The 22,917-nt window shown below is 41.4% G+C and overlaps 1 protein-coding gene and 1 pseudogene across 2 annotated transcripts; both read right to left on the reverse strand.

The window, feature by feature from the left end:
- Window positions 1-6,278: 6,278 nt before the first annotated feature.
- On the reverse strand, window positions 6,279-16,684 carry LOC311498200 (von Willebrand factor A domain-containing protein 5A-like). The gene is made up of 19 exons (XM_084558681.1): window positions 14,626-16,684; window positions 14,290-14,492; window positions 13,938-14,193; window positions 13,373-13,539; window positions 13,176-13,290; window positions 12,906-13,054; window positions 12,734-12,822; window positions 12,492-12,636; window positions 10,785-10,864; window positions 10,588-10,702; window positions 10,300-10,458; window positions 10,104-10,207; window positions 9,735-9,955; window positions 9,354-9,380; window positions 9,201-9,236; window positions 8,781-8,819; window positions 7,005-7,159; window positions 6,714-6,837; window positions 6,279-6,631 (listed from the first exon to the last, which is right to left on the reverse strand). Exons 1-19 carry the CDS (start codon window positions 14,666-14,668, stop codon window positions 6,552-6,554), a joined length of 2,307 nt encoding a protein of 768 aa, XP_084414807.1. The 5' UTR covers window positions 14,669-16,684; the 3' UTR covers window positions 6,279-6,551.
- Window positions 16,283-21,768, reverse strand: LOC311497771 (TRPM8 channel-associated factor homolog; annotated as a pseudogene). The gene is made up of 8 exons: window positions 21,122-21,768; window positions 20,761-20,983; window positions 20,246-20,504; window positions 18,589-18,729; window positions 17,584-17,673; window positions 16,852-17,088; window positions 16,529-16,623; window positions 16,283-16,288 (listed from the first exon to the last, which is right to left on the reverse strand). The product of its transcript is annotated as a TRPM8 channel-associated factor homolog (transcript).
- Window positions 21,769-22,917: the final 1,149 nt, after the last annotated feature.

Below are 22,917 nucleotides of genomic sequence, written 5' to 3' on the forward strand. Positions count from 1 at the left end.
ACTATTTAAACAACATGGGAACATGAGGAGGGACTTTAGTAAACTCAACCCACTTTGACTAGATGATAGATGAGATCACATCAGAGGCTACTTCCAATAGAGTAAGACTAGGACATGTACAACTCTCAATTGCTGTTTTATTTTATATATATGTGTATATATATATATATATATATATATATAGTATTGACTCCCTTCATTGTCTACCTTTATAACTTCTTCATGTCTTGCTTCAGTTCTTTCCTGACATGCAGGTTTTTTGGCACTGGTTTTAGTTAACATAATATGTCCTGCATCGCTGAAAAGCCAGTTCCTACTCATTTTTTAAATGAGATAAAAATCAATTCATATGGATGTTACTTAGACATGTAGCACCCACCTAGACCAGACCAGGCACCCCCACCCCATAGCACTCGAACTAATTGATGAAAAAATAAATAAACAGGATTCTTAAATTTGCAAAACATAAACGAACATTGGCTCAAACAGATGGGACTCAATTTATAGTGTACCATCAGTTACATCAGATACTTTCTGTGTCTAGTTAAAAATTTTCATGTGCTGACATTAAAAAACCAAATGTTCAGCATAATATTTTTTAAAATGCAGAAACATTTGTAGTTACATTAGCATCTCCCAAGCTCTTGAACCAGGAACATTGGAACAAAATAAGAAGATATTAAATGAGGCAGCACGCCCTTAATCTGGATGGTAAATATGATCAATCAATCAATCAATCAATATTTATTTGTATAGCACCTTCCAGCACCCAAAGGAATGCACAAGGTGCTTTCCAGGGTAAAAATAAGAACAAAAGCAATATTACTAAAACAACTAGACAGTTCCCCTGCGGGAAATCGCAAGAGTGATGCAGTGGCCGCAGCAGTCTGCGATACCATGCTATATTGCTGTGATAGTACGATGCTACGATGCTATGATGATGCTACTATGCCAAGATGCTACTACAATGCTATGATGCTAAGATACTAAGATGCTATGATACTAAGATGCTACAAAGCTAAGATACTATGTTGCTACGATGCTAAGATGCTACAATGCAATTATACCAAGATGCTATGATGCTTTAATGATCACCTGTTCATATAGTCATAATATAATCCTGGTGAAAATATTTGCGACTTACGTTGCAAATAATTTCATGTTTGACTACAAAAAGTAATGGTCAGGTCAAGACAGGTATGAAAGTATTCGCGACTTACGTCGCGAATGTCTTTACTAAGTAGCATGTCTTTACTACCATGAGCAGCAGCTATAACAAAAAGCACAACTCAAATAGTCATTTAAGGCCTGGTTCCTTCTGAGTGGATGGGTGTGAGTTTGATGTCATGCAGGGTACAACAAACCAAACAGGATGAGGAGGATGCAGTAGGCCTGGCTGAGAGAGAGAGACACTGAGAAGGGTCGTCCTTTACGCCCTTCTACAAACTGAAGGGCAGGTACAGGCAGCAGACCCCTCCCAGCTCCACCTGAAAGCCAGCATCACATAAGGAAGAGAGTGGGAGGGATCGTCACACCCCCACCAGGATTATATTATGACTATATGAACAGGTGAATTATTATGATTAACGATCAATTATTACAATTTGCTCGTTAATCATAATAATTTTAACAATAAAACTCATTACTCCTACCTGAGCAATAGTTCAACAGTTTACGGCACAGTCTTACAGTTAGAAAAACAATAATATTAAACTTAACACATCCAGGCTGTAAGGAATCAGCGATGAAGTGAAGACCTTCAAATTGTCCTGCGAGTCCAGCTCTTTGTCTCATGTTGGACGTCACTGCAGTCTGTCTGGATCAGCTGGAGGAAAACTATAGGCAGACAAATAGACATGTCAAATAATGTTATGTAACATACTTAATATAACTCTTATGAGTGTTCAACAGCTCATTATTTATTTAATTAAAAACATCATATTATATTAAATAACTCCAATTATATATATATACTGTCATTAATGTTGTTGCAAGCCATAAATGTGTCCTACTTTATGTGGTGGAATAATATATTTTTCAGTTTGACACAGTTTAATTTAAAAATATCTTCCCTTTAAATTGTAAAACTTCAACATTATTACTGTGATAAGCACCCGCTAGCAAGGCGGCGAATTAGCCGGCGGCTAACCCCACTAGCCTCCGCGTTAGCTCACGGCTAACTGCCGCGGCTAATTCGTGTTTAACTCCCGCGGGTCCGCGGTTAAATCCCGGTTAGCTAGCGGTTAGTTAGCGGTTAGCTCAAAGCTACCTCCGCGGTTGAGTCCGCGGCGTTAAGGTAGCGGCTAGCTAGCTCCGTTAGCTCCGCTAGCTTGCTAACATACATGCGCTATGCTGGAAGGCTAGTCGTCGGCTAAATCACTGGGCTGCTAGTCGTTAGCGTCTGTTAGCAGTTAAGCTATTCACTGACCTAATAAGATGAAGGAAACGGGTCAGGGATGTTGTGTCAGGAGTTTCAGCAAAGCAGCCAGATATAATTTGTGTTTAAAATAAAGGAAAAGGTCAAAAATGACTGAGAAGTTGTCATTCAGTCAATGAGAAGAGCTATAGCTAAGAGGCCCAGCAGCTGTGTGAAAGCACCAAGGGAGACATGGATGGTTTGGGGGGTTTTAATGTTTTGGCAGATCATGTTTTCCACTGAGAGCTCTTTTCCCGCCTCTCGTCCCCTGCAGCTGCGTGTGTGAACGTGTGTAAGCTGGTTGGGGTCTGGTTGTCATGGCTACCAGGGTCAACTGCTCCTGTTAGAATGTCAGTTGGAAGACGGGGAGAGAGAGAGAGAAAATGCTGAAATATCGCCTCGAACAGGAAGGACTTGTGGCCAAACCGTATTTCCAATCATTGAACCGACTTAACTTTGGGCATCTTGAGGCTTTCCTGAACGTCTAGATATGTAATTTGTGGGTAAAATGAAGAAATGTGACCTATTTAAAGCGATTAAAAGAAAGGTTACGTCTGCTTTCCTCCAGAAATTTCCCTGCCTTTTTAACATGGCAGTCTATGGAGCTGTGGGTGGGTGTTGCTGGCGCATCTTTGTGTCTGACGCCAAAACTATAAGACTTACAGCTTTAGCAGACGAATTTGAGTGAGAAGACACATTTTCCTACGTTTCTATGTATAAATTATGTCTGTCGTGTGAAATATGTGGCCACGGGAGCAGTTTCTGTGCAGTTTTTTGACTAACTTTCTTCTCCCCTCCTCACTCTAGCTGATGATGTCATCTACTCCAGCACAAACATTCCGCACAATACACACCCATTATAAACCCTGAAATTTGAGTAAAAACCTACACAACTCTGAGGATTCATAGTTTAAAAACGGTAAAAGTTGTCGATAAGTGAAGTGAATCTCTGAAGAGAAGGCAAGAGTACCTACGTTTTAAAGTTTAAATGAAGTCTCTCGGTTAAAGTATGCCAGAGCAGTTCATTGTTGAAAATGTCTGTTGAATTTTTTTTTTTTTCGGGCTTCTCCATTCATTTCAATTGGGAAATTTGTCGCAGTTTTTTCGCGACTATGTCGCGAAAAAATCTTGTTTGGAAGAACTGTATAGAAGCACACCGAGTCCGATCGAGACGCACGTTTTGATGTATTTTGACCTGTGTGCGACGAACGGTATTTGAGTTGAAAGGTTTCGAAAATCGCGTAGGAAAAAGTTTAATAATAAGAAGAAAAACGTAGTGAAGAACAATAGTTTGCAGTGCTTTGCACTGCAAACTATTGACCCCCATAGCTTTGCTATGAGGGGGTCAATAGTTTGCATTGCGTAGCACTGCATCACTAATAAGAAGAAGAAAAACGTAGTGAAGAACAATAGTTTGCAGTGCTTCACACTGCAAACTATTGACCCCCATAGCTTTGCTATGAGAGGGGTCAATAGTTTGCATTGCAGGCACTGCATCACTAATTAAGACACAGCTGCACCGCAAAAAGGTGCACAAAGTGCATTCAAGTGTAAAAACAAGAATAAAAGCAATACTACTAAAACAAAATTAGAACACGACTGTAACATAAAGGAGCAACAGTCCCAGTTAGTGGCTATGTGTGAAATACCAGCCTGAATAAATTTGTTTTTAACTCTGACCTAAAAGTTGTGAGCTCAGTGGCAGATTGAATATGAGCTGGGAGAGCGTTCCACAGTTTAGGGCCTAAGACAGCAAAAGACCGCCCCCCCAAAGCCTTGTACTTGGACCTAGGGATGACCAAGGTGGTGTGATCTGCGGAGCGCAGATTCCTAACTGGGTTGTACAGGGTTACAAGTTCACTAAGGTAGGCCGGGGCCAAGCCATGAATGGCTTTAAACACAAATAAAAGGACTTTGAAGTCCACCCTGTACCGCACCGGGAGCCAGTGAAGGGAACAGAGGACTGGTGTGATGTGTGAGTGTTTGGAGGTGCCTGAGAGGAGGCGTGTTGCTGCATTCTGTAAAGTTGGAGCTTTTGGAGGAGAGAATGGTTAAGTCCAGCATAAAGGGCATTGCAGTAGTCAATCCGCGAGCTGATGAAGGCATGAATAGCCTTTTCGAGGTCAGGTCGGGACAAGAATGGTTTGACCTTTGCAAGGAGTCTTAGATGGAAAAAACTCGCCTTTACCACTGCATTTATCTGTTTGACGTATTTTAGTCCATTGTCAAATATAACACCCAGGTTTCTCACAGAGGGAGCGAATTGAGGTGTTACAGGATCAAAACAGGGTGAATTTTGTGGTGAGTCGGGGCTGAAAAGAATATACTCAGTTTTCCCTTCATTTAAATGAAGGAAGTTCTGGGCGAGCCATTCTTTGATATCCTGAAGACAATTATGAAGAGGTTCCAGTGCAGAACGGTTACTCAGGATCACTGGAAGGTAGATCTGGAGGTCGTCGGAGTAGAAATGGAACTGGATGTTGTGTCTGGTGATGAGTTGTCCAAGTGGCAGCATGTACAGTGCAAACAGAATAGGCCCCAGAATGGAACCTTGGGCCACTCCAGTTGACAGAGGGGTAGATGACGATGAAAAGTTATTTAGCATTACTGAGAAAGTCCTGTTTGTGAGATATGATGAGAACCATTTGAGCACCGTCCCCTGGAGGCCGACAGTGTGTTGAAGCCGGGAGATGAGGATGGCATGATCCACGGTGTCAAATGCAGCAGTCAGGTCCAGTAGCACCAGAACCACTGAGCTTTGATGAGACAGAAGATAATCCTTTAATTTATCTCACAGTGTTCATGCATGTATTGTTGGAGAAAACAACAGTGGTTCCCAAACTTTTTCTGCTGGGACCCTCTTTTGGTACATAAGAAAAATAATATTTCAATTACATTAATCAAATGACAAGCAAAAAAAATAAATAAAAAAGACTACAAGTTATGAATACTATTGTTCCGTTTAGCAAGTTTTCCATGTAAAAGGTAATATGCTGTGTTCACAACTTTTTCCCACTGTACAAATATGTCATTGCGTGTTCATAGTCAAGTGTGTCTTTCTCTGGAAAACTAACATATTTTCCTTCATAGTGAGACTGAGACTTAGACCACAAGGGAAATGAGTGTAGTGTGAGTCAGGATCAGCTACTGAAGGCAACTCCCATTTTTGGCCAGATGAGGTCCCCATAGAGGAAACCCTTTTAAATGAATAAAGGAGCTATTCTAGAGGTGCCTGTGCATTTTTTAGCATTGGCCCATAATGCATGTTTTTCACTCAATACAGGTGTGTGTGTGTGTGTGTGTGTGTGTGTGTGTGTGTGTGTGTGTGTGTGTGTGTGTGTGTGTGCGTGTGCGCGTGTGTGTGCTGGTTTGCACCTCCTGAAGCTTTTTGGGTGGTATTGCATTTCCTGTCCCACACACACTTATTCCAAATATGGTTGGGTGCCACCCACTTCCTGGTCCTCATTACAAAGGATTACAAAGGATTTATGCAGAGAGAGAGTTATCTTTCAAAATAAAACAAAGTCATGAGACAAGAACAGAAACAAGACACAAACTCGGTGCAGTGTGACAGTAGCAATTTCCCCATTGTGGGACAAATAAAGGTTTTCTTATTCTTATTCTTATTCTTAGGATGATCCACAGAGGCCCCTCCCCTCAACCCATAGGACACATTAATAAGATTCTGTCGCCAGACACCACAGGACACCCTCAGAAGACCCATGTCCATTCTCAGATTCAGATAACTTTATATATCCCAACAGGGCAATTCATTTGCAATTCATTGGTAAATAAAACACAACAGCTTTTTGATAATGTTTGTGAGCTTGTTAAACAGCTACAGTATGTGGCCAATAATTCATGCTGATAGACGTAAATATAAAAATACCAGACATCAGTTAGAACAAAAAACAAACAAAGCTTTGCGTTACTGGGTTTAGTTTTAATATTTCATTCAAAGCAGCAATAAACTGAACAGAAACTTCCATTGTCTTGTAACATTTCTCATCTTGTATAGACGAGAGTGCAAATAATGCAGCACACAGGTACATGGTGCAAAGTACTGTTGACGTGCTAGGAGGCAATAAGTATGCTTCTGTGTACCAATTCTGGAGAAGTAGTTTAAGTGAAATCCTCAAATCCCCAAGGCATTTCTTTGCACGTTGCAGCCCAGTAGTACATTACCAGCTTCCACACACTCGGTCACACATGGCGCTAGAGAAACAACACAAAACAATTCATCAGATTAGCATACATCCTGATTGACTGGATGAACAATTATGGTTATACTTATTACCATTCTGAGCACTGAGCCAAGATGCAGCCTTCATAGCCAGAATCTCCCACTCTTCTTTGGCATCCATCTTGAAACCATGAAGCCAGATCAGAGCCAGGATGGTGGCCCACACTTCCTCATTGACCTAATTCACCACATCAGCAGTAACAATATTATATACTAAATTAAGTAAGACGGCATGGTCACACACTTTTATGCCTTAATAAGAACCATCCTCACAAACTATGTCATTAAATGTAGTTTAAAATAACCTCCATTATCTATTTGACTCAGTCTTTGACAACAACCCACCAGTGCAGGTTTTGACTTTTCCACCTCTTCTCTGGTCTTCCCCAGTGCAGCAGCCAGAGCTGGATCAAGCAGCCAGGAGCCAGAGGCCTTCTGGAGGGAGATCAGCTGCAGCAGAGGGTCTTTCTGAGGCTGCTGGGGCCGAGTGGCTGTCTCCTCTGCAGCACACATCAAGTCAGAGGAAAAGAAAATTTAAGGAAAGATAACAAATATCCCTTTATTATTTTCAGTAATCTCATGCTAATGATTTGTATCCATGTAAGATGTTTGTCATAGTCAAACCTATGGTTATACATTATATTCAGTCTCATATTTACCCTCAGAAAATGACAATTGCAGATTTGTCTCTATTTATGGACTGATATTTATATCAGTTTCAGATTTAAAGGTATGTGTCCAGCAATCAAAATGTGTTGAAAGAACTTGACACTGACAGGTGACACCAAGTTAAACTATTTCTAGATGACAGTCAAATGGCCACATTTAAATTTAATTTCAAGAAGTACAGCTGAAAAGAATGAGTACATGTCTGTAAAGTAAGCACCACTGAAACAATGCAGATTATTTTCTCACATCAGACAATAGTCAACGGGTTCCCAGACTGTGGAATGACAAGAAATACCTTTTTAAGCCTTTAAATTCAAAATCCATTAATCAGTTTATTAAATGAACACTGAATTGGGCACTACATTCAGTCACTGCTGGATGTACTCATTCATTCAGACAAGAGCACTCACACGTTGGTGCCAAGTACTGGGACCAACTCAATGTTCAACGTCTTGCTCAAGGAAACGTCGGCATGTGGAACCGCTAACCCTCTGGTTCATGGTCAACCCTCTACCTACTAAACTAACCATGTGTCTGCTACTCAAACTGGGAAGCACTGATGTGGACTGTAATCTGAGGTGCTGTTAACTGATGATCTCTGAACTCATCCTCTGCAGCAGAGGGAACTCTTGGTCTGCCATTTCTCGACGGTCCTCATGAGAACCTGTTGCATCTAAGCATTTGACCTTCATGTTCTAAGTATCGATGGACTGTTGTTTCTCTTTACTTAGCAACACTTGAACTGTACACCAACACTACCTCAAAGTGTGCAAAGCTGTCATCAGGTAAACTGTGGCTACTTTGAGGAGTATGAGATTTAAAACATGTTTTGGGTTGTTTCCACAATTCAATGTTCTGCTGGGAAACCTTTGGACCTGGCATTCATGTGGATGTTACTTAGACATGTAGCACCCACCTAGACCAGACCAGACACCCACACCCCATAGCAATGACACTCCTTGATGGCAGCAGCCATCCCCAGCAGGATGCAGCCTGACACAGACACACACACAAAAACAGTTTAGGAACAACTGAAAAAACATGAAGAACAGCACAAGGTGTTGACCTGGCGTCCAAATTCACTAGATCCTAAACTGATCAAGTATCTGTGGGATGATCCACAGAGGCCCCTCCCCTCAACACATAGGACCCAAAGGCACCCACTAAAAATATTCTGTTGCCAGACACCACAGGACACCCTCAGAAGGACCATGTCCATTCTCTGAGGAGTCACAACTGTTTAGGAGGCACAAGGGAGATCTGCAAAATATTAGGAAGGTGGTCATAATGTTATGCCTGATTGGTGTAACTACTCTGTCTTCCTCACTTGCTGCTGTAGACAACTGTATGTCACCTACAGTATGTTCAGGACTGCTGTAACAAGTGTAGCCCATGATGTTTCCCATGTTTATCCATTTACTATATTGACAGCAATGTCCTGATGTTACTTACTTTTCTTTTTCATCTTAGGTCTCGAGGATTTCATGCAGTCTTTAAGAAAAGAAAACAGTATGAGAACAATACATTTCATGGGAATTACTTAACAAAACATATCAGCTAAACTACTGGCTTCTGCAATTATTGCAGTAACCCACAAGTTATAATGAGCGTCTTTAACGTGTACAATTTGTTTTATAACATTTAAAGTATCACATAAAACGATAATAGAAGAACTATCTCCACTTACTGCTTTAAGCAACAACCTGTCAATGACTGTAACAAGGTAACCAGACCAAAAACAACTCTTACTGTACCCACTGTATTTCACATTAAAGCTGCAAATAAGAATGTGTTGGTTTGTTCAGTCTTGACATTCATTTGCTGTATTCATAGAAAGCACAGTGTTGGTATCTTATTCAGCTTTTTACTTACTAAATGGTGACATCATAGCACTACAGGATCCGAGTACTGTAATAATAAACAAAGGACAATACACTGTAGACATTAAAGTTGTTTAAGACATTCATCCACTGTATTTATAGAAATAAAACATCGTGTTGTTAACCCATTCAACTTTCTACTTACTTAACGGTGCAGAACCACAGAGGTTGCCTTTGTAAGGAAATCGAAGATTGAGAAAAATATCAACAAAACAAGTGTGTTGGTTTGTTCAGTGTTTACATTCATTTAGTGTATTCATAGAAAACTATGATGTATTTTTCAATCCCATCTACTCACTACGGCATTGAGGTTCACAACCAAAGGCCATACCCACTGGGCAAAACAGCTTCCAGTTAAATACACTTAAAGTTTAAAAAACCAAACAGATTTTAGGTCAAGACCAGAACTAAACAGACAAACATATGAAGAGCTATGCACACAACCATGCACAAAAATAACACTCAGTAATCACATACTGTGATTCAGTGATACTTTCAAAGATTTGAGTTAGTTGCTCACACTCACTTGGTGTTGGAACGTCTCTGCGCACCAGAGGTCCTTGAATCGCTTCACCACTGCTTTTGTTGACAGCAATGAAGGCAGTGAAAGAACTGCTCACTCCTGAATGGACACTGAGCTCCACCATCTTCTCCTTCACTCCTCCATCTTTCTGTCCTCCATCCTCTCTCTCCTTCATCTCCAGAGAGCAAATCATAGTGAGAGCAGCCAACCTGTGGATTGTTAATCTGCAGACAAGAGAGAGAAGGAAACACTCAGACAGAGTTTGATGTTTGTCAGTCCAGCTACATTGTTCAGTGTTCAGGGCCATAAAGAGTCTCTAAATAATCTCTATTGAAAGCAGAACAGTGCTGTCTGAATGAAAACCTGCTTTACCCAGTGTCTCCTGCAGGTTTGAGACTGAAGTGCAGCTGGTTGTGAGAGGGATGACCCGCCAGGCTGTACTTCACCGTCACACAGCCCTCTGCTGCCTCTGGACTCTGAGAAAGCATTACAGTGTTAGAAATCATGTTAATGACTGTCATCACATACCTGATGACTGAAACACAACATGACATGGAGCTGCTCCTACCTCTCCAGTGAGCTGGCCATAAACCAGTGACCTCTGACCGTGGAAAAGAGCTGTGATTGGTGGAGAAAGGACAGTGACAGACAATCCCTTTGGTAAATCCCATGTGACTGAGATGTCCACCACAGCTGGCTGCAGAGCAAATCGCAGCGACTGCATCACCTGAAAAATAATGCAGAACTGTAAAAATCTATTCAAACATCTGGGAGAGACACTGAGTTTTTACTGACTGGAACCATGGTCTCTGTCCAGACACAGATTTACTGCTGCATCTTCATTGTGTTTACTCACTTTTGGTTGCATCCTGTCAGTTCCTGTGATGAACTGAGCGTGACCTCCTCCCTCCTTGGCCAAGCCATTGATAAGAGCAGAGCTGGCCCCTTCTCCAATCCCAAAAGAGAAACACCTACAATACAGCAGGTTGATTTAGATCCACTCAACACATGGAAGACAGTGTGGAAATACTGTGGGTGTTTTTGTGGTTTCACCTGTGGGAACCTGAATTCTTCTGAACCAGATCAATGACTTCTTTGGTGTTCCCCACCGCTCCATCAGTAAAGACAAACAGCTAGGGAGGAGAGTTTACACATAAGTTGAATAACAACAGGGTTTTATGGTAAAGAATGAGGTGTGATACGTATGTTCAAACTAATTAAAACAACAGCAGACATGTGACAAACTAGAATAACCACTTTGTGGTTTCCTAACTGCAAACCAGTAATTTTGCAGTTTACATCAATGCCTTTCCAGACTCACACATTTAGTAAATAAACCCCTAGAGACACTCTTTGAGTTCTTTTTATATAAGTGTAGTCATTCTTGTTGTGCTGTATGTCTATTGTATTAGTATTTTAGTTCCAAGAGAAATACACTATATTGCCAAAGTATTCACTCATCTACCTTACACATATATGAACTTAAGTGACATCCCATTCTTAGTCCATAGGGTTTAATATGACATTGGCCCACCCTTTGCAGCTATAACAGCTTCAAGTCTTCTGAAAGGCTTTCCACAAGGTTTAGGAGTGTGTTTATGGGTTAACCATTCTTCCAGAATCACATTTGTGAGGTCAGACGCTGATGTAGGAAGAGAAGGCCTGGCTTACAGTCTTCACTCTAATTCATCCCAAAGGTGTTCTGTCGGGTTGAGGTCAGGACTCACTCAAGTTCTTCCACACCAAACTTGCTCATCCGTGTCTTTATGGACCTTGCTTTGTGTCATGCTGGACCAGGAAGGGCCCATCCCCAAACTGTTCCCACAAAGTTGGGAGACTTGGACTTGTTGCATAGGTGGCATCCTATCACAGTACCACGCTGGAATTCACTGAGCTCCTGAGCTCCTTTCTCAAATGTTTGTAGAAGCAGTGTGCATGCCGAGGTGCTTGATTTTATACACCTGTGGACATGGAAGTGATTGGAACACCTGAATTCTATAATTTGGATGAGTGAGTGAATACTTTTGCCAATATAGTGTATGTATCTCATGTGTCTGTGAAGAGGCTCGGTCATCCTTGAGTATGAAAGGATTATCCTGATTGCGCTTCAACTCAACATGAAGGCAACACAACATTATTCCCAAAAGCAGCCTGGGATTTACAGTTAATTGTTCAGAAGGCAAAGAATCCTCTGCTCTGAAAAACAGTTTAATCCCACCATCATTTTACTTGAATTCATTCTTGACCCAATGTTTAAGGGAATGATATAACAGTTGTCCTGAAGGAAATCTGCAAGTATCGCTGTACGAGTGATAGCAACAATCACAGCAATAAAGCCAACAACAAAAACGTCAAGTAATAACAAAATGACTGACACAGAGCTAGAAGGTTGAAGACTATAAATAAACTCGGACATCACAATCTTGACAGATGAATGATGGATATCCCAGAAACACAATGCCTCAAACGACAGTGTGAAGAGGCATTTGTACAACCTATACAACCTGTCCAACTGGTGTGTGTGTGTGTGTGGGTATGTGTGTGTGTGTGTTCTCGTATTTATTAAATTGTTGTTAACTGTTACGGAATACTAACGTTGTGGGGTCTTTTTCTTCCACAGCTTTTTGAGGGTGAAAACCTGTTAAGACTTTGTTTTAAAGTAAAGGTTACAATGAGGTAATGATTAGGGTTAGGGTGAGGGAAAGTATCATTTCAATGTAAAGTTGTTTAAGAGATAGATAGATGGTGTGTGTCTCTTACCTGTCTCGGCTGACTGGGAATGCAAGGCTGCCTGTAAATATGTTGAAGTGGCTTCAGTATCTCTGTTCCTCCCAGATTAGCCTCCATCTCCTCAACTTTCTTCAGAGCCTCCTCCATGGTCATCTGGTTGTACTCCACACTCTTACTGTCATCACACAAATACAGGCACCAATGCACACATACATTTACTTAAAAGATAGAAAGGCCTTTATTTGGCTGACTGATATGAATGATTGACATACGGGAAGATGTGTTGATAGCTGGACCCAAAACTGTAAATGTTGAAATAGCAGCCCATTGGTAAGCTCTTCAACAGAAGCAGCAGAGTATCCTTCAGGAAGATAGAAAAGATAGTGAAGACCACTGCATGAGTGGAACACTATGAGATATTTAGAGAAATAACATGATAAATACCCTGGCACTGCTAATGCGATGTGAACGCATACTCCCTGATCGATCTAATAAGAACACAAACTCTCCACATGAGGTGACTGAAGACATCACAGACTGGGGGAACTCAGGGTACAGGCTCACCATCACCACTGGATCACCCATCAGAGATCCTGAAACATAACAAGGACAGAAAAATGACCACACATTTTGTCATTTACACCAACTCATCATCATTTGGAGCATAAGGAACATTACGTTTGTAAACTAATAACTTGACCAACTTGAACTCACCAGGCTTAGCAGAGGCCTGTCCTGCCTCCACCACAGCAGTGGGCTGATGGGCGTCTTTGTAATAAATCAACAGTTCAACATCTCTGTCAAACTTGTGTCCTGCTGCCAACTTGATCTACAGTTCAAGACACACAAATATAAATGAAGTTGGAATGAGGAACTACAACACACAGCAGACACATTGTCACTCAACCTACAGTGGCCTGGGTTTGATCAGTATTGAGGTACTGGAGAGGATCCAAGGAACAGCTGGACTCTACTTTAGAGATTGGACGAGGAGAGGACAGTCGGGCAGAAAAAGACAGACTGTAGGGCACCAGAGAGGCTGGGACAGAGGTCACCTGGACACTGGCTCCTTCACTCCCTGTAAACAACGTGAGAGACAACTGGGAGTCACATGGTTTTTGTTTGGGCTGGGAGGTTATGTGAAGCTGGTGGCTTCAGATGGGATGAACATTACACACATAAGGTCTTTGGCACCAGCTTCTCTGTTGTTGCAGGAAACATTTGTATGTAAATGTTAATGTGCAGTTTTACTTTGTTTCTTTCGCCTTTAATCGTTCCTCTCGGGATTTCTCTTCATCATTAATTGATTTTAATGTTGATGGTCAATAGCAGTTTCTACACAAGAAAATACATGAAGAAAAATGTGTTTCTGTGAACAGCTCTATGACTTCAGCCACGCTGTGAAAATCATCAATGAAAAGTCACTTTTGGGAAGCTAGAAAACAGAAAGGGATTGCTGCAATAAATTGTTTGTACAGGTGTGGACAATGGAACAGCTGCTTGTCCCACCTTGAGGTTGGTAGCGAGGGTTGAGCACAGCAGGCAGACAGAACCTCAGCCCATCATCAGCCTGCACAGCCAGCTCAGTGACGTACTCCAGCCTGATGGAGGCGCTCTCTCCTGGAGGAAGACTGCCCACACTAAGAGAGAAGATATCTGGACTCTGCTCACTCTCCTCCAACAGGAAGGCCTGCTGACCAGAGCTCAGTGCATCATCATAATCCTCACGAGCCTGTATGAGTACAGGAGACACGTCAGGAACATTCACTGTGTTTACTGTTTCTTATTCAGCTCCTTTACTCAGAGTAAATCTTTCTGTCCAGCTCACCTTCTTTTTCTCCTTCACCTCAGCTACAATCTGTGTCTGTCCAATCTTAGCACTGAAATGACAGACAGCAGCATCTCCAGGCAGAGGAAAGACAAAAACAGCCTCTAGTGGTTTGTCCTCCTTGTTCTCGTAGTTGAGAGTGGAGACCACTGTAGCCACATGATCCCTCACCTCCAGCTCCACCTCAATGCTCTTCAGAGGAACTGACACAGAAATACAGAGAACTTAGATACAGACATTTAAACAATGATGGCTTTCACTGATTGTTACACTTTAGCCACAAATAAGGCTACCTGTTAACTGATTAATAGTTAAACACAATAGAGGTCTTTGTACCTGGTTCCTTCTGGGAAGTTAGCAGACCACAGCGGTTCATCATTGTACCTGTACAGCAAGGACATGTGAGGACTTTCTGTTGTATCAATACATGTAAGGGACTTCCAACTCTTGCAAATCATTCTTAATGTATTGCTGTCAATTAACTTAATTGTAAATAAACCAATGAATGGCAAAAACTTCCTCTTTGCTGTTGTCTGTACACTCTGATGATTGTCCCCAGCTAGTTCCATTAGATGTTAGACTTATCAGTCTGTATCAGATCTGTGTCCTGTAGTGGTTCACCTCCTACCTAACAGATAGATCCTTTTCTGACAAAACTGGGAACCTCCTCTCCTCATCTGATCTCTTCATTGTGGTGTTCCTCAAGGCTCCATTCTCTTAATTTAACAAAAATACAGTCTACTAATATTGCTATGCAGACGACACACAGCTGTATCTCCTGTTAGTACCCGTTGATACCAGTAGTGATGGGTCCCATGGACTGCCTCCAGGATGTGAAATATTGGATGGCTTTCATTTTGTGCAATGATCATCTGATCATTACCAGAATGATTGGATCATCATTGATCCATATCAGTGCTGCCTTGAAATAAATAAATAAATAAATAGACCAACAGTTCTGATCCAGATTCAACTTTTTGAACAACTCTGGCCAGTTATCCTTGTCTCACTTGAAGCTGCTGCAGAATGCTGCTGTTAGACCATTACTGTATCTGATAGGAGAAAACGCCTGCAATGGTGATCCTGCCTTGTCAAGAGCAAGAGTAACGCCTGGGGCTTCATTTACACACCAGAAAACTCAGATTTTCAGACGTGCCGCTCTTCACAGACTCGAGAAAGTGTTTCCCCCTTGAGAGAGTTTAAACTACGTGACAGTCAAATGTTTTCTCAAGCCTTTCAGTGTCCTTTCAGTTTGAGACTTTAAGTTTCACTTTTTTTTAAAAAACTTTTAATAACACAAACAGCACATCAGAAGAAAGCTTACCTGTGAGGACAAGCGATGACAGGACAGTTCCAGGTGTCTCGGGTCAGTCTATAAAGCTCCAACAACTTATCAGTGCAGCAGCACACAAAGCACTGACGTAAGCTAGGGTACGCTCGATTTCCTTAAAGAAGGAACACGAGGTGGGCGGGGCAGGAAATCGAATCACCCCACAACGCTGAGAAGGGAAAAGGTTAGGCAGTCAATTCATATGTTTGTATTCATTATAGCCTGTTGGCCTCCAGAGTCTTCTGCATGCTTGTGTGTTATTGAGGGCTCACTGGAAGCTGCAGACAGTGTGTCCTAAAGTCCTGTCCTTATACTCAAGGGCTGTCCACGGTGTCATCATTTTATCGCGTTTAAGAGAGCTTCAAAAAACACACTGACCTCAAATATCGCTGCAACTGTTGCAATAGTGGCCAGTGGAATCGTTTCAATGGGTATATTAACTTGGTCTAATCAGACATTGTCACACCGACAGAGACTGGTCACACGGTGGCATGTTTTTGTGTGCGTGTGATATGTTGCCATCTAGTGGTCACTAGTGTTATTGCTCCCCGAGATCACAGAAAAGGAAGACAATCACATTTCACTATACATCATCATATATTATTAAAGACATATAATGATTATGTGTTAAGGCTATTTTGACTGGCAGTACACATTACAAATCTAAATCTGAAGAAAGTTGTTCAGAAATTTAAAGAGCTCTGAATCATATACACATTAGTATTAAATATTAGTTTTAGAATTTAATCCAACATTGTTGTTGGTCTGTAAGTTACCGTACAAGCATTAAAGTATTGAAGGAGTGAGCAGCACTACATTTGCATTTTCTTTGCCTTCCAAGCTGCTGTTCTATTTAAATGCTGACTTCAGTGTAGACCAGGCACAGTTTCTCTACAGAAGTTAACTCACCTGCATATATGTTTCGAGGGCAACCCACATCCTCCAGCTGCTTAGCATAGTCTCCAGCTCTTGTTTCGGTTTTCTAAAGTCATAGCTGGGTGAGCCTGCAATGAACAAGATTAAATACAGAGTAAAAATACCGTAACGTAAATAGGATAACCTGAATACATCCAACCTGGAAGGAGTAACATTTTTAAAAGCACCTAACTCTTAAAAATGTTACTCCATCCAGGAGTAACATTGTAAACAAATAATTTCAAACAAAAAAAATTCTGTGTTGTGTTTGGAGAAAATGATGCATTCAAATACAATATGACAGCCAACACACCCACCATGAGAAATCTGCATGTCAGTTACAAAACGCTCTTTGCGAGAAAATTTGTGTGTGATGACAGCCAGATCAGCAATACTCCTCATGATGTCATTCCAGAGGGTTGCCACCTCATCAGGACGTTCCAGGTCCCTAACAACATCTGATGGTACAGTGAGGATGATGTTGTCAAACTCCAACTCTGCCCAGGGTGAAGGAGCTGCGCACAGCACCGACCAATCAGCTGCTGTTGTCACTCCTGAAGGGAAGCATGTGGATGCTGCGGTATAATAAACTCAGAGCTTTGAAATATTGTAATTACTCATCAGCACTGTAGACAAATCATTAGGGAGGAGACAAGGAGCCAAAGCTTCCTTCTCTGGTCTCCACATCTCATCTCATATGTTATTTGTCATGTTATCCCATGCCTTTTGCAACTCAAGGCAAATGCTTTCCTTTGAGTGTATAATAGATCTATCCATTTTTTTTCCCAACTTGCCCAAATGTGCTCAGTGAGGTTGAGGTCCAGACTTTGAGGGGGCCAGTCCATCATTTTAAGAGTTCCAGCAGATTACTTCTGTCACAGGGAGTTACAGCAGTAGTGTTGAATGTTTAGGGTCATTGTCCTAAAATTATCATTCGAAAATAAATCCAGGCCCAATAAGCCGTTTTATCGGTAGTTTAATGGCCAATTCAGCGAAAACAACTGAAGATTAATTGACTTGAGTTGATGTTCAAATTTAATGTCCTGTACCGTCCATTTCTTGTTCACCTTCCTTTCTCTTCATGTAGGTCTTCAAGCCAGGACAGAGGTACAGACCGGTACTGATCCACTCAACATTTTCTGACACACAAACAGAGCAAATGTTATATTCAGGTTTATGTAAATCAGATATAATAAAAGTGTTCATTCATTCATTCATTCATTCATCTTCTATACCAGCTTAGTCCTGTTAAGGGTCATGGGGGTCTGCTGGAGCCTATCCCAGCTGTCATCGGCAAGAGGCGGTGGTACACCCTGGACAGGTCGCCAGTGCATCGCAGGGCTAACACAGAGACAGACAACCATTCACACTCACACCTACGGCCAATTTAGAATCACCAATTAACCTAATGAGCATGTCTTCGGACGGTGGGAGGAAGCCGGAGTACCCGGAGAGAACCCACGCAGACACAGAGAGAATATGCCAACTCTACACAGAAAGGCCCAGCCGGCCCATGGATTCAAACCCGTGACCTTCTCGCTGTGAGGCATCAGTTTTAACCACCTCGCCACTGTACCGCCCATAATAAAAGTGTTATCTTTCCATATTAATGCAATGCAATATGACTGTGGGGACAAATAATTAAGGAGTAGGTGTCCACGACATTTGTTCACAACACTGTGGTCTGACCTGCTGTTTGTGCATTTATCCTGATCCTTTGGTTGTAGACAACAGTCCTCGCAGGGATTTGCTTGAGGTGGCAGTAGGGCATCTGGATCTGGACAAACATTATATAGGTCTTTCACCAGAGAGAGGAGAAAGTGGCCCTGGGGACTCCTCACAGGGTTGTTCTCACTCACCTTGAAACAAACATATATCGTTATTTAGAAAACACAGCTCTTTGTTTCTCATGAGGTTTCTCCAACGAGCCTAATCATTCACTATGAGGTGCAGGTTAGAGGAATTATGTAATGGTGCATAAATTATTCAGCTCCCTGACCCTCCTAAAAGTCACTTATCTGCTCTCAACTTCACATTTACTGCCACCCTTTCACCACCAACACCAGCAACACATTGCAGACGATAGCGGAAGTGCTTGTCTGTCATGGCCTGGCTTTTCACACAGGCCTCATAGAGACCATTACCGATTGTGTTCACCAACACGCTCAAAGCCAGTTTGTTCAGGATCCTGTTTCCTGAAACACAGGAGACACACATATCTGACTAACTCAGGTACCAGCATTTAAAAATGTCAAACACAATCAGAACTACAAGACCCATTTAGGACATGTTTAGGGCTGCTGCTTATCCCAGAGTAGAGATGTAAAAGATGTTTTTAAAAGAAAGACCTAACACCTGTCTTTAAACATTCTGTAGCCAACTGGCCAATCGATGTACAGGAGATAATATTTTTAAATATATATAATATATAATATATATGAGTGAGTCAAATTCCCAAACGTTTATTATTCATATGGACTGAGGTATTAGACTTACTGATACACAAACTGCCCCCTTCCCCAGTCTAATTTGACACCACCAGTTGTTTTGCCCCCTTTGCAAGTGCAGCATGACAGTTTGATAGGAGGTAGCTGGATAGAAGACACAGAAGGTGGAGATCTTTCTGATACACCAGTTTGCTGTTCATTGTAAATCAGTAATCTGCGCTCATATTTTTACTCTGGTTGTCCTTGACTGACTTGGTTGGTTGATATGATCTGATAGCAAAAATTCCTTTCCTTTAAATTCTTTTCACGGTCGTAACCCAGATACGGGAAGCGACACACAGAGACATTTCAGAAAGCCTGCACATCCCATCATGATGCACTGGTGATTGACACATCACAACAGCAGATTGGTCCAACAGCACAAAAAAACTGTACAGCAGAACTTTAGTTTATATTCTAAAAACATGAGAACATGTGATCTTCTGAATGTCAGACATCTTTTGGGTGAACAGGGTTTGGTAAAACTGTCTGATGTGCAGTTTTTTTTTTTTTGCAATGAGTGCTGCTATGACAGATAATGATAAATTTAAAATTATGATAAATTTGTAGGTGTGTTGCTCATCAGCTATTCTTGTGAGATCAGTTACACCACAGGAAGTAGAATGCGCCCTACTTGATGTCTCTGTCTTCATACTGCATCCCTGCAGTCACCATTGTCATGTCACTGTAGAGGTACAGTAGGCTAACCATCTTGTAGCTGCTTCAAAGATGCAGATTTAAGAAACTAAATACGTAAAAGATGATTGTCTGCCCGTAAATAAACACATTTCTAAATGATTTCTAAATAGTTAGGTCACTGTATGTTTGGACACTGATGCATTTTTTCTTATTCTGATTGCTTACAAAACACATGTAAGTTACAGTTATATAATGAATATGGGCTTTAGGCACAGACTCCCTGCTTTAATTCAACGAGTTAAAAGAAATGGTTAAAACTCAAAAATATAGGAACTTCCAACATTTTTATACATGTTTTCAGGAGCTCAAATGGAGTTGGACAGATTAACTTAATCAGAAACGACTAGCCTTCTCCATGCAGCTGATGTGTTCACCACTTTTGTTCGTGGTTACCCCAGCTTGAGCTATGTATTCTTTCTATCCACAGTATGAAGGTGTTGAAGGCCATCCCCACCCCACAACCACTATTGGATTAACCTTTACTAGTGCATTTTTTAAAACTGTTTATATTTCAAGTTGTATTTGCTTCCCTGTGTCTGAGCCCAGTACCAGGAGTGTCCACCAATCAGCAGGCCTCCTCCCTCTGCCACAAAGTCTTGGATTTCCTCCACATGCTCATCGCTGTACGCTGTACACACAAACACACTCAGGTCTTTCCTGAATTCTGTCTTCTCACTCTTGAGACCAGACTCGGTGACAATGTTGACTGCTGGAGCAAAACCAACGACTCCATCCCGCCCTTGGTCCAGCCAATGAACAGCATTGTTCCAAAATGAAGCCAGTGTCTGGAATAAAAAGAGCTAATTTAAAGCTGAGACCATGGTTAAATAAGTCGTATGCAACATTATTTAGCACAATGCAGGTAAACAACTAAAAGACACCTTAAGTTAATATGTAGACTAACAAATGAGAAAATGAATCATATTTTACTCTATGAGAGGTCATCTGCTGTATCTATAACATGGCTGTATTTTAGAAATGATAGATGAAAATGTTTTAATTGTATACTAGTTTGCAGTTAAGAGTTTGACTGATTCAAACTTCACCTCCATTTATGATCTGGTTTATGAGGCTCTCATGCATTGCCACAATGACCCGTCCCCGCCCATAGTATGCTCCTGCCAATCAATCTTCAGTGGTCCCAATGGGGAAGGACAGAGGGCCATGAACTAGAACATCAGAAGCTACAAAATCTCCCTGGAGGTTAAACTCTAAAATCCCTTTGAGTAAGAACTCCAAGTCCTCCTCAAAATTCTTACCAATACTGATGAAGAAGAGAGAGAAAAGCCCATATGGGTGATAATGGTGAAGCAAGAAGGAGAACACAATGCACGCTGTAATTAAACATTTTCAGATAAATAGAAAAACTGCAACGTTAAATGAAACAGAAGTATACACGTACTCTATAGCCTTCCAATGGGATGGGATTTCTGGGTAAACAGGCAGGTTCTCTGTCGCTCCATAACCTGTTCTAAAGTAGATGCCAGCCACTCCTGCCACTTTATTCCCAGGAAACTGGAGAAATGGGTTCTCATTGCTGTGACATGAAGCCCAGTACCACGCTTGCCCCGCTATCAGCACTCCTCCTCCAGCTTTCAGAAATGCCACCAGGTCTTTTGGGTCTGAACCCACGCTGTAGGCATCTGTCACATACACACCAACTCCTGGATTGTCACTAAAGGCCCCCACAACTTCTACTTGGAAGCTGGATCTACTGATGTGATCAGCGACTGCCTTGACATTTTTGTGCACCCCTACAGAGATGTTTTCAGATCCATCTTCTCTCAGCCAGGTCAGAGTGTTCTCTATCAGAGCTGGAAAGGGGGTAAGATAGGCTTCATGACCCAAGACCACAACCCTTCCACGGCCGTACAGAGAGGCAGCCATCAGGACCTGGCCTTGGCTGTTTATTGCTAAAGGGAAAGCATGGTCTCCAGTGAGCACTAGGTTACAGGGAACAGCGGAGCCACGTAGGTCCAGCTCACTGATACCTCTCATTAGAGAGGTGTAGGGCCCTTTGGGATAGGACTGCATAGGCTGGTTGGACATGGTGTGGAGAAAAAATGCTCTGAAATTTGGGTGAAGAGGTGGAGGGCAGACAAAAGAGCCACTGAATGTAAGCTGTGTTAGTGAGTGAGGTTAAACCCGAGATGGCTTAACTTGTTAGGTTGACCTGTGAAAAGAGATGACACAACTTCAAATATTTTATACATCTACAACAATAAAGATACAACATTAAAATGTCAGTCTAAAACTGATTTAGAGATGACCAGCAGTACCCATCAAGCTTGCAATTTTTTTTTTTTCAATACACAACACAGAAAAACAACAAATGGACTTTTACCTGAAAATCAGTTTAGTCGTCAGGAGATAGACTTCGATTGAAGTACAGCAGTTATCCAAACACAACACTTCCTAAGAGTGTTTGTCTGACAAGGGAGAGAAGTAGAGAGCACTATTTAAACAACATGGGAACATGAGGAGGGACTTTAGTAAACTCAACCCACTTTGACTAGATGATAGATGAGATCACATCAGAGGCTACTTCCAATAGAGTAAGACTGGGACATGTACAACTCTCAATTGCTGTTTTATTATATATATATATTGTATATATATTGACTCCCTTCATTGTCTACCTTCATAACTTCTTCATGTCTTGCTTCAGTTCCTTCCTGACATGCAGGTTTTTTGGCACTGGTTTTTATTAACATAATAGGTCCTGCGTCGCTGAAAAGCCAGATCCTACTTCTGCACCCTCATTTTTTAAATGAGATAAAAATCAATTCATATGGATGTTACTCAGACATGTAGTACCCACCTAGACCAGACCAGGCACCCCCACCCCATAGCACTCGAACTAATTGATGAAAAAAATAAATAAATAAATAAACAGGATTCTTAAATTTGCAAAACATAAACGAACACTGGCTCAAACAGATGGGACTCAATTTATAGTGCACCATCAGTTACATCAGATACTTTCTGTGTCTAGTTAAAAATTTTCATGTGCTGACATTAAAAAACTAAATGTTCAGCATAATATTTTTTAAAATGCAGAAACATCTGTAGTTACATTAGCATCTCCCAAGCTCTCGAACCAGGAACATTACAACAAATAAGAACATATTAAATGAGGCAGCACGCCCTTAATCTGGATGGTAAATATGATGAGAGAGAAGATAATCCTTTAATTTA

This window comes from Chelon labrosus, assembly GCF_963514085.1.
Source record: "Chelon labrosus genome assembly, chromosome: 13".
NCBI lineage: Eukaryota > Metazoa > Chordata > Actinopteri > Mugiliformes > Mugilidae > Chelon > Chelon labrosus.